Below are 12696 nucleotides of genomic sequence, written 5' to 3' on the forward strand. Positions count from 1 at the left end.
CATTTTACAGCTAACCTAACTAAGTCAAATGCTGCATAGTATACAATACGGTAACGCATTTATTTATAAATTGACAATTTGTCATTTTACAGCTAACCCAACTACGTCAAGTTCTGCATAGTATACAATACGGTAACACATCTATTTATAAACTGACGATTTGTCATTTTACCATTGTAACCTAACTTACCCAAATGCTGCATAGTATGTAGGACGGTAGGTAACGCATTTATTCATAAGTTGACGATTTGTCAGTTTACAGCTAACCCAACTAACTCAAATGCTGCATAGTAAATGGGACGGTAGGTTACGCATTTATTTATTTATTGACTTTGAATGATTTGTCAGTTAGCGAATTGACGATTAGCTAAAGCGATATCTAGAATTTCGTTAGTTCAGAAGAAATTGTCACAAAGATCTTGTTACAGTTGAGAAAAGGCCGAAACTGGCAAATGCGATTCTGTTCGAAATAAAAACGAATGACAGTGGCAATGTTTTTGACACCAGTGCGAACATCACCGTCAACGAGGGACCATTAATGGTCAAGATTTCTGGGGACTACGATCAAGTGGATCATTTTTGGTAAGTTTTCTCGTCCCTCGTTTTAGCCAAAGCCAATGTCAACATAATCCATATCGTCACAAGTTTACTCTCATGTGTGAAGTGTGCTTTAGTCCATGCACATTGTGCTATCGTGTCACGTCGTCAAAATCTGCGGATAATGTGGAGTATATACGGGTGAAAGCCAGTGCTACCCTGAGGGTCGAGTGGTCAGGGTCCCGCCAGAATGTGAGTTTTAATTTATTTGTGGCGAGTGTACTAACTCAACATCTGCCAACCTTCATAAGGGAGGAGTTTTGGCCGAAGTATGTCAAGCATCGACGTTTGCACGGTCGGTACCCAAACACCCAAGTTTTATTTCATTTTTTTATAAGTTTCATCACGCATCGCAATCCATCGCAAACTAGTCAAAAATGTAATACTTGCTGTAAAATGTATTATTTGCTATCTATACAAAGATCCGCGTAAAATTAAAATCAGTTAGTTTCCAATACGAAATGTCTTTACTAAAGTGGACAATCCCGCAGCACTGAGCAACACAAACAAGTATCTCCGTACGAGCCGACAGGCGCGCCTGCGCCACCGATACCACCTGTTCGCGCTCTCTGTGCGGCACACTTGTCGTGCTGGCAACGTGCCCACGAAACGTGGTCTCAGTCACTAAATTGTCTGGTCGCTGACGCCCAGAACGCTGACATCTTTGGCCTTATTTAGAGTGGCGGCTGCGCGGGTGCGTGTAAATCAAATGTACGCAAGGCTCTGATGTGACGTAGACGGTCGTTTCATTCACAGTGGCCGCGCGGTTGGATCTATTGGTTCAGTCTGCTCGTACCATTCACAGTGCTTGGTCTAGCGTCTGTTTGCAACTTCGACGTGTCTGACGGATCTAACGATTTTAGTCGCTGCGGCACTGTGAAAGGGAAAACGGCATTAGCAAACTAATTTGTAAAAAGCAAACCTAGCGTATCACATATGTAATTTAAGTAACCAATTGTCATGTGAGCGTTTTGGTTAGTACTGTAAGTTTACATTGTGTTTTTATAAATAAATAAATTGTAGGGTCACCAAATTACGAATTTTTAAATTTTTTTATTATTATGTTATCCTGTAAGAAATAGTTATTTGTTATGCAAGGCTGCAAAGTTGTTGTTTGACACGAGTGCTTGTATTGAAACCTGAGCAAGCGAAGGAGGCTAAGATTAAACCACGAGTGAAGCGAGTATTCAAAAATAGAAGCCTGAGCGTAGCGAGGGTTTCAAGGCACAAGACGCTAAACAACTTTGCTGCCGAGCGAAACACGCAACTTTTCACCTCACTATAGAGAGGATAATGATAGATGAAAGAAAAACATTCAAACAATAAAACATCAGTATTATTAATGAATAGAAAAAGTTTATCTTCGGATGCGTTCTGAATTTCCACCTCATCAATTTTTATTCTTGCTTGTACTTTTGTTTTGTGTGTTTAAGTGATTATTGAAATTATTTTAGTTCTTCGACGAACTAAAATAATTTATAAACACAATTAGTCATTCAATCAGCCTATTGCAGTCCACTGAAGTGTACGCCATAGTGCCCGATCACCCGTTTTCCGCATCCAACCACTACCCGCGACCTTCTTCAGATCGTCGGTCCATCTTGCAGGGGCACGTCTTATGTTACGTTTGCCGAGACGTGGTCTACACTCGAGAACCCGTCTCCTCCATCGCTCATCGGTTCTGCGACAGATGCGGCCAGCCCACTGCCACTTCAGTTTGCTACATTTCTGGACGATGTTCATAACTTCAGTCTTACATAATTTCGTTCTGGACTTTGTCCCTTAACGAGACACCCAGCATAGACTTTTCCATAGCTCGCTGAGCGACGTGTAGTCTGTGAGTCAGTTTGACCGTTATATTCCACGTCTCGGCTCCGTCAGTCACGACCGGTAGGACGCATGCCCAATCCGGTCCAATCAAGTGTATTAAAAACGTTATTATTGTCAGATTAATGTAAAAAATAGTAAGAATAAATAATATACGAACGGATTTATATTGTATACATAAGTAATGTAAGACAAATCGCGTACTCGAACGTGTCATTATCTTTTTTTATCGAAAGAAAAAGCTAGGTGCACCACAATCCATCGCGTCGTCAAGTTCGAATTTCAAAAACCTTTTCCACGCTAGCGTGGTAAAAGCGCTTTTGCGCGCAGATTTACAACGAAAAAGAAAGCCTTTACACCAAAAAGTTACATTTACCTATCTATTTGTTACGTTTCAGGTGCCAAAATGTCGTGGACAAAGAAGGTGAAATTTCTAAGGTATTTTTAACAAGAGACGATTTTTCTGAATACGAAAATCCAAAGGAAGCCATAGCTATTATAGTAAGTATGGGTACATAACATAAATACTGCAATAGGTACAAGTTAAATTAGCATCCTTGCTGTGGAATGTTAAAGAACTAATTTCTATAAGTTCTTTTTCTATTACCAAGTTATGAGACGAACAAGTCGTGCGCTGAGTTGGTGTTTTGGAGGTAGGCATTGTAGTGGAGATGTATGTGGATAGTGCTCCGTGTGTAATAGTAATATCTGTGTAAATATTCACGATTTTGTGCTAAGTATTTAATAATCTGCTGGAAATTTTATAACTGGAATGATATATGTGTTAGTTCGTCTCTTTTTGATCATGGCAGGCTCTAGCTGAATATCAGCGGTGCTCAGCTACAAATCTTTTTATCTTCCGCCACTATTGTCTGTTACTAAACTCTGTGTAAAGTAGTTATATGATGACGGTACCCTAAAATCTAAGATGTCGCAATAATTAACATGAATCGTAAAAACTTTGGAATGTGGCAAAATCACGTCCGTGTTATATTATACAGTCCATATTGTTAGTAAAAATTGCACAAATCAGAATCTAGATTACAAAGTAACCACCGCCAATATCCCATTGTTTGATTCCTTAATATATAAGGACTCGACGCTAAGCTAAAGCTATCCCCCTGTTGGACATTTGTCATATAACTTCTTTATAATATTCTAAATACATTTTTGTCTTAATTGAAAAAGTATTTTGAATTCAGTGAAGTCCTTCTCCGAAAATAACTACAGTCGTTAAAAATCAAACCTTCATTTGTTGGAACCCTTTCACTCAACATCTCCCACAAGAAGAGAAAAATATAACTAAGTAGCTTATTTATTTATGGATGTGTGAATAGATGATATTATTTATTATTATAATGGTGGTGGTGTTCATAGCAGTTGCAGTACCGCTCGGAAAGATCTGATAGCCCAATGGCATGCGCCCCTCACCCTAAGGCATAGGTTGGCAAGTCCCATAATGCCTGTAATTTTGCCAGCACCCTTACCCTTTAAAAGCGGAACGCAGTAATGCTATATTATATTACACTTGGCGGCTCCAATAGGTTAATATTGTATTAAACCTCATAGTCTTCATATATACCTAATATTGGTCTTCTAGTTCTAGTTAGTAAGTAAATGTCGAAAAGAATCCTTGCAGACCGTCAAACCGCGGTGAGCATTTTGTGACGTGATATTCACGGAATTAATGTGATACGTCTGTTATTATCAGAAATTACTTAATGGTTCTTCCTAAGCTATAGTAGCAGTACCTACTAAAGTTGGGCCTTTTGATAGAGAGCTTTGTGAAAGAGTTCGTCCAGGGAAGTACTGCCGCCTTACCTATTCCTGCCGCCAATAAAATAAAAAATAAAAAACAAGAATTAATTATTGCAGACAATATACAGTCCATATTGTTAGTACACTTACAAGCTATCTATTCTACTGTTAGTACAAAAGTTACAGAACAAAAATAAAATGAATGAATGAAATGATTATATGATACCTGCTAAGTTCACCGAGCTCCCGAGACGTGAAGTTCGATGAACCTAGCAAGCAGATCGGAGTCCCATCTATCCCCTTTCATTTTAAGAACTCTGTTTGAGCTCTCTCGCACTCTGCGCAGACAGGATACCACTTTTTTGCACATTAGTGCGTAAAAATCCTCTACAATGGCGTCGGCAACCTGCCCGACGCATTGCAGTAGCGAGGAACCGAAACAGAGCTCTGATTACACTATTATACATAATGCGTAGAGGGTTGATAGGCTGATTGTGTGGAATGTCTGGTTCAGATGTACAACGAGGAAACCTATGAAAGCATATTATCCCGAACTGTCAAAGCCCTGCATTCCCTTTCAATATAACGTAATGTAAGCATTACTGCATTTCGATTTTGAAAGGTAAGGGTGCTGGTGAAATTACAGGCACATGGTACTTATCAAGTTATGTCTCTGGGTGACGGAAATAGTGCCAGTGTCACTTGGAACTTTTCGATTTAAAGCTCTGAGTGGCACTGCAGCTGTTATAGACAGACGTGTCGCTACTTGCCACCAAGCGCACGACTTGTTCGTCCCGTCCCGTAACTTGATATTATAAAAAAAAACTTTACGTCGCGTCCTTTTAGTAGAAACTTTAACAATTCTTTATCGCACAAATAAACGACATTGAAAAATTACAAGTTACAAGGATATATACAAAGATGAGCTTATCTCTGGATCTCTTCCAGCCAACCCTAGCCGTTGTGAATAAACAAGCGGAACATTATTGTACAATACATTATCCATGACGACAATATAAACACACAAATACATTTTTATTAATTCATAATTCTTTTGTTTCGTTAGTTGATTAAATCAATTACCTTATCGCAGGATACCAAAAACTTGAACAAAAATCACACGCAATGGAATTGTACCCTGCTTACGCGGAAAGGCACTCAGATATATCAAAATAATTTGTATGAATATAAAAACGCAAATTATTCAAAAATAACTTGGACAGGATCAGTTCATATTGCTAGTAAGTAATTTTTTATATTCTTAACAATGATTACATTTACAAAATGGGGTTGTTACAAAGGGGTGTCATTATACTTCAGTTATTGATCACAGTCACGATGTCAATGTACTTCAGAATATTTTACAAAACCAGAAGAAGTAAACATGTAAACAATTTTGTGCCTGTTTGTACCTACTGTGTATCCTTAAATAATAAATAAAAAAAACATAAGGCTAAAAAGTTGTCAAAAAAAACCAGATCCGACAACAAGCACATAGAGAAATTCGTGCGGTCCGCTGGTTCGTTCCGTGGCTTAGTTGGCATGGCGTCTGCCACGGTTTGCTAGAGGACGTCGGTTCGAAACCGGCCGGATCAAAGGAATTATTTCTGAGTGTTCGATATTTGTATTAATAATAATTTCACAAAAAAATAATTAAATATCATAGTGAAACATGCTGGCATTCAATAAAACACTAAATAAAAAGATATTTACTTATCCACAAAACAAATAAACCATAATATAATAAGAACGAAGACTCAGCATTGCTGATTTTGATTTTCAGTCTCCACAATTATAACTATTCGCTTACTGCATCAGATACCTTCAACCCTTTAAAGCACTGACGCAAGTTCCTCATTTGAATTTTGAAGAATTTTGAAAGTATTTATAATTTTATGGCCAACCATACCAGAGTATACATAGAAATCAGTTGTGGTGGCCCGTGACGGATTGTCATTTTTTACTGCATGAGCAAATAAATAACAATTTAATGCAACACATAAAGAAATAAAGTTTCTAACAATTTAATGTACCTAACGACAACCTCCGCGGTCGAGTGGCTTGCACACCGATTTCATGGTGTCGCTACCCCTGAGGTCCCGGATTCGATTCCCGGCCGGGTCAAAAATCTGACTTCTCTATATCGTCTCTGGTGCTTGTGGTACAAGTTCTTTAGATACTTACTTTGGGATCAGAGCAACGTATGTGTTGTTGTCTAATAATTAATATGTTTAATATATTTATAATCTTCAGGAGAAGAAGCAGAAGAAAACGCACTGCTCTTTAAATTAAACCACGACGAAAGCGTATGTGAAAGTGTGGATCCAATTCGGAACTTCACAATTACTGAAGGAAGCACCTTAACCGTCATTATTCCAAATTTCTCTGCATATTTTTATAAATTTTGGTAAGTTTGATTTTTAAGACGCTATTTCCGGCAGTAAGGGAAACATATTCGACTAGGGCCTAAACCTTCGATTAAAGAACATAAGTGTCCATCAATGGGACTTAAACTTGAGTTGATGTGGATTAGGTTTTCCAAGGGCCGTTGCAAATCGCAGGTCGCATCGAGTCGCAGAGAGTATCGTGTTGTCTCGAATCAATTTCATACAATTGTTGCAGCGCTGGACGTGAAATAATAAATAATAAATAACGCACACACTCAACATAGCCCCGCACTAGGGAAACCCTGGGTCGCGGGTGCCATGGACACACACATAGACAACCACAAATTACACCCAAACTCACGAGAGAAATAATTGAAGGCCATACAACTATTTCTCCCGGCCCGGGAATTGAACCTGGGACCTCTGCGTGGCAGTCCGGCATGGTAACCGTTCGGCTACGGAGGCAGTTAAATTATAAATATATACTTTTCTTTTTTATAACATCAAGTAGCGGGACGAACAAGTCGTGCGCCTGATGGTGAGCTACACGCCCTTCCATAACAGTTGCAGTGACACTCAGAGTTTTAAATCGCAAAGATCTGAGGAGCAGTATCACTGCGCCCATCACCCTGAAACAGAGTTGACAAGTCCCATGTGCCTGTAGTTTTACCAGCGCCCTTTCCCTTCAAAACCGGAACACAGTAACGCTAACGTTATTGTTTGGCGGCAGAAATAGGTAAGGTGGCAGTACTTCTCTGGACGAACTCTATCACAAGGAGCGCTACTGCTACTAAACACTACCTTGTGACGGTGTGACTTCCTTACATCGTCGTCCCACCTTTTTATCGCCTTTCTCCGGTCCCTGGCCACTCGTATTTTAATTTTAATTTTGAATTGTCCATAGTTCTTTTGCCTCGCATTCTGATTTTGTTTCGTTCCACCGTGACTCCCTGCTCGATCGCCACAGCGAACACGTCTTCTCTCCTTATTTATTTGAGACGTTTACGAGTTACTAAAAATCTCTTGTGCGATAAACTTTTTAAAGATCATAAATATTGTTAAAACCGGAATAAATACTAATAAAATTGGATTTATTACCACTAGTTCTTCGCCCTTTTGAATTTTGAACTATAAACGTTCTAAGCAAGATGTATGGAGGCTGCGGAGGCTGCGGAGGCTAGTACACTCTCCTGGCTACATTACTATCCTACAGAACTTTCATTCTTTCAACCTTTACTAAAAATACTGCCTTTATTAGGTGCATTCAAGCACCTCCTTTTTAGGAGGAGGTTATTAATTCGACTGTACTTTTTTTTGTGTTACGCGATTGCCCCGACATTTGTGAACCGATTTCAACGATTTTTTTTATTAGAAAGGGTGTACCTTAGTAGTGGTCCCATTCAAATTTGAAGAAAATGTCCCACCTCTAGGGGCGGCAAATTAGGCTGCTAAGAGATTCACTGCGTATTTGCTGTTAAGGCGTGAAGTCGTAATCAACTTCATGCCGCCGAGACCACGACTGAATGAAGTTGATAACGACATTACGCATTAACTGCATACAATTAATTTCGGATGCATGAAGTCGGTTTCGATTACACGCAGTCAATGTGTGAGGTCGTTATCAACTTCAAACATGCAGCAATCTGTTAGCAGACTTAGGTGATAAATCCGGCTTATAACATTTGACCCACTTTCTGTTAACCGATTTCAATAAAACTTGGCAAATAGAAGTAGGATTCCATTAACTTTTGAGATTGGTTTATTTTTTATAAAAAAGTTACAATTATGTTCTAAATATTCATTTAATTTAAATATAATATGTCAATACCCGTATTTAATTTGTTCTAATTAATAAACAAACTGTATATTACGATACTTGTATTCTATTTCAGGTGTGAAAGAGTTGATACAAATCTCCAGAGTAACAGCAAAGTCTTGGAAACAAATTTGACTCGATATGCCGCACCTAATTCATATTACTCTCGTGCCGTTGTTGTAAGTATTAATTTCAAATTATTGCATAATATAAATATGTAACAAACCTATTTTATACCATACACTTAATTTGCTCGAGGGATCACTTTGTAATAGGGCATTACAAAGGCAAACCACCACTACTTGTAAACACTGTTCATTGATACTCCAGTCAAAACTCAAATAGAACAAAATTCGTCCTATATACATCTCATGTGAACACTTTTATAACGTGTTTCAGGATACTAGTAATGCCATCCAGTGTCGATGCGCGGTACTAAACTTCGCAAGTTTACCGCTAGATGGCATTGGCATAGAAAACGCGATTACTGAATCGCGATGTTAAGATTTTCCCTCGAACAGCGACTACTTTAACATAATTTTGTATACGCTGAGGGGATTGTCGTTACGCGCACAGCGCACGGGTCGGACAAGCCACGGAGCCGACCACAGTGCAGCCCGCTCCGCCCACGGAAACTTTGCCACTACCCAACCTCCGGCTATCTTTCTCTCCGGTCTCCCTCCGGCCTCCCACAAGCGGGTCTCACCGGAGGGGGGATAGTTGCCCGGAGCGCGGGTTACGACCGCGCCGCGCGTGACCCCCCCCGGATACCACCATGCCGCCGCCGCCAGTACCCCCGACGAGGCAGCCGACGCGTCCAAAGCGCCTGGGGAGGGTGAGAACCCGAATATTCTCCCGCACCGGCCGCGACATCCTGGACGTGGTGCTGGCCGCAGCATCCGCGTCCACAGCCTTAACCCCCTCCCCCCCCGTGGGGGTAGGCGAAGAATTCTTCCCTGGCGTCATACCGGGACCGTCGACGGCGCCGCAGCAGACACAGCCCAAGCGCCCGGCGTTGAACCCACTGCCCCGAGAGCCGCGGCGCAGATCACCAATCACGCCACCATCGAGCGCCGGGCTGTCGGTATCGGCGTTCGAAAGCGTGCCCTCCGCGCCACCTAAGCCCCCAACCAAGGGAAGCAAAGCCGCGTCCACGAGCGTGCCAGTATCGTCCGCCGCAGCACGCCCGCAACCACCTACTGCGCGCCAGTCACGAGCTGAGCCCGCCGCGACCACCTCCGCCTCCGCCACCAGCAGAGGCGCTGCCATCGTTGCTGCCGCTGAGCGCCCCGCAAAAAGCGGCCCCCCTCCGCGGCCGGCGACCCGCACCACCACCGCGAGCGCCCGCATCAACCCCGCCCCACCGCGTGCCACTGCGGCGGGGATGCCTGCACGCCCGCGGCCCACAGTCTCCACCCGTGCAGCCACGGCAGCTACGCGCACCACCGCCACTGCCGCCGTCAACAACACGGCAGAACAGCGCCAACCGCGCTCGCAAGCGTCGCCGCCCCTGACGCGAACGAGGGCGACGGAGGCACGCTCACCGCCGCCACTGTTCGCAGCAGTTGCCGCTCGCAGCCCCACACCGCCATCGGCCAGCGCGGCGCCATCGATGCCAGGCCTCGGTTCACCGATGGACACAGCTCCGACACCGAGGACCCCGACGCCAGAGCCCCCGACGCCGGAGACTACACCTCCCAATAGGTCTTCGGCGCCGACAGCCCCGCCGGCCGAGAAGAGGCCCCGCTACCCGCCCCTAATCGTGGAGCACCGGAACCGGAAAGCCGGAACAAGAAAGCCGGCACTATAGCCCGCACCGCCGACGCCGCCCGACTACGGCCATCGGAACAGGTCCCTCCGACGATGACGGTGACAACCGAGCAAGGCATCTTGCCCGTATCGCTGATGGCTGCAGCGAACGCACCACACACCACCAGGAAGCCCCGGAAACGGAAGCCCAGGAAGCCCACCAACCAGCCGCAAGAGACAACCGCCCCTCCCAGGGAGATGAAAGGAAAGCCAGCGACGGTAGCGGAACCCCCTCCCCCAGAAATGGGGGCGCGGGACGCCGCTATCACAAAGGCAATCCTAATCCTCCAGGAGGTACTGCAGGACATCCGGGCCAACCGAGACCCAATCCCAACGATCCTCAGAGGGATGGCAGACCTGTACACCCGCTGACGCCAAGCCTGAGGATCGTGACCTGGAACGCTGATGGACTCTCTACCCAGAAAACCAGGTTACTACAGTACCTCCTCGCCGAGAAGAAGGTTGATGTGGCCCTAATCCAGGAGACCCACCTCAGAACCCAGGACCGGCTCAAGATACCCGGCTACCACGCGTACCGGAAGGACGAAATGTCACCACTAGGAGTGGCGTACAGGGGCCAAGCCATCCTAGTGAAACGGTCGCTCATCCACCAACCGCTGCCAACACCCACGGACCTCCAGACTTCGTACGCCATAGGGATCGAGGTCAACCTGAACAGCCGCCCCACCCGTGTGTACACTTTTTATAGGCCACCTGAGGCAAAGTTGGTGGAGTCTGATATCCGTCATCTGATGGGATCAGACCTGCCAACTCTCGTAGCAGGGGACTTCAACTGTAAGCACACGGCGTGGAACTCAAGCCGAGTCTGCCCGCAAGGTAGACGACTGTTCGACCTCTCCGAACGCAGCGGCTACGAAGTCATAGGACCTGAAGTCCCGACCCACTACCCATATCGGGCGACCCACTCTCCGGACGTCCTAGATATTGTGGTAGTGAAGGATGTACCTACAACACCAGCCGTGGAAGTATTGGATGAGCACCTCATCTCTGACCACCAAGCCGTCCTGATTACCCTGGAAGAGTCGCCAACACGGACAGTGCCTCCTCGACCCAGACATCGACAGAATTGGGAAGCCTTCGCCGACTATATGGCGGAGAAAACACCCTCACGCCCAGTGCACAGCGCCGAAGAAGTTGACCAGCTAGCTGAAGACTTCGCCCACAGCATCCGCGCAGCGTTAGACGCTACTGCCAACACCCCTTCACGCCACAAACGCACCCAACAAACTCCCCACAGAATCCTGTCGATGATAGAGGAGAAAAGGAAACTGCGTCGACAATGGCAAGTAACCAGATGCCCAACCACGAAAACCCGGTTGAACACCATGGCCGCAAGGATTTCGGAAGAGCTGGAATCCCATGCCACCGAATCCTGGCAACACACCATCGAGTCAACCGGCGATGACTGGAACGGCATCCACAAACTATGCCGCCGTCTCAGCGGGAAAGCGCAACCTGTGCGCCCCTTATTAGCCAGTGACGGAACCCCCCGTTACAGAGCCGAAGACCGCGCTGAGATCTTTGCCGACCACCTCGAGACGCAGTTCCGCCCAAACCCGTCCGTGAATCATCAGCATGCAGCTGACATCCAGCAGCACCTCGAAAATTACTTCGCCACACCGATAGCTTCCGACGAGGACCCCATTGTCTTTTCGCCAGGACAAGTCCTGCGTATGACCCGCCGAGCCAAAAGGAAGAAAGCTCCCGGACCAGACCGGATCTCAAACGAAGCCCTCCGTCACCTACCGCCGAAGGCGATCGCCGCGATGACCCGTATATTCAACGGCATCATGCGGACAGGTCACTTCCCACACTCCTGGAAGCTCGGTCGAGTCATCATGCTCCCGAAACCGGGGAAAGACATCCTGAAACCGGAAAGCTATCGGCCCATCGCTCTGCTGCCCACCATCTCTAAGGTTTTCGAGAGGTTGCTGCTGCTGCATCTGACTCCACACATCCAGCCACGCGACGAGCAGTTCGGCTTCCGAGCCGAACACTCCACGTCTCTCCAGCTCGCCAGAGTGCTCCACCACATGACGGTGGCTTCTAACAAGAAGGCACACACCGTCGCAGTTCTTCTGGACATGGAGAAAGCGTTCGACCGCGTCTGGCACCCCGGCCTGCTGTACAAGATCTCCACTTCTACTACTCCTCGTCGAGTAGTTAAGACAGTGGAATCTTTCCTGAAAGGTCGCCGCTCCCACGTAGCGGTGGAGCAAGTGACCTCCTCAGAACGCACCATCAGCGCCGGAGTACCTCAAGGAAGCTGTCTGTCACCCGTGTGTTACGCTCGATACACGGATGACATTCCCTTGGCGGAAGGGGCCACCCTGGCCTTGTACGCCGACGACGCCGCGTACCTCACCACCTCCATCACCGCGTCTCACGCGGCGCTCAAGATGCAGCGCCAACTGGACATGCTTCCTTCCTGGCTGGATGACTGGCGACTCTCGGTCAACGTCACCAAAACCCAGGCGATCA

The 12696-nt window shown here is 45.7% G+C and overlaps 2 protein-coding genes across 2 annotated transcripts; both read left to right on the forward strand.

Moving 5' to 3' along the window:
* Nucleotides 1-428: 428 nt before the first annotated feature.
* Nucleotides 429-8889, forward strand: LOC113237714 (the record flags this gene model as incomplete). Its single annotated transcript, XM_026474298.1, has 6 exons — nt 429-582; nt 2823-2925; nt 5276-5423; nt 6436-6589; nt 8462-8564; nt 8785-8889. Coding segments are annotated over 6 exons (767 nt in total), but the record flags the coding sequence as incomplete, so codon positions are not given.
* Nucleotides 8890-9160: 271 nt separating this feature from the next.
* Nucleotides 9161-10195, forward strand: LOC113237713 (vegetative cell wall protein gp1-like). Its single transcript, XM_026474297.1, has one exon. It carries the CDS (start codon nt 9161-9163, stop codon nt 10193-10195), a length of 1035 nt encoding a protein of 344 aa, XP_026330082.1.
* The last annotated feature ends 2501 nt before the right edge of the window (nt 10196-12696 follow it).

Source organism: Hyposmocoma kahamanoa, unplaced genomic scaffold, assembly GCF_003589595.1.
Source record: "Hyposmocoma kahamanoa isolate Upper Pololo Valley unplaced genomic scaffold, ASM358959v1 93357, whole genome shotgun sequence".
In the NCBI taxonomy this organism is placed as follows: domain Eukaryota; kingdom Metazoa; phylum Arthropoda; class Insecta; order Lepidoptera; family Cosmopterigidae; genus Hyposmocoma; species Hyposmocoma kahamanoa.

Bases quoted from the DNA above. Each gene is read 5' to 3' on its own strand.
- LOC113237713 (XM_026474297.1), top strand. From the start codon at position 9,161: ATGCCGCCGCCGCCAGTACCCCCGACGAGGCAGCCGACGCGTCCAAAG.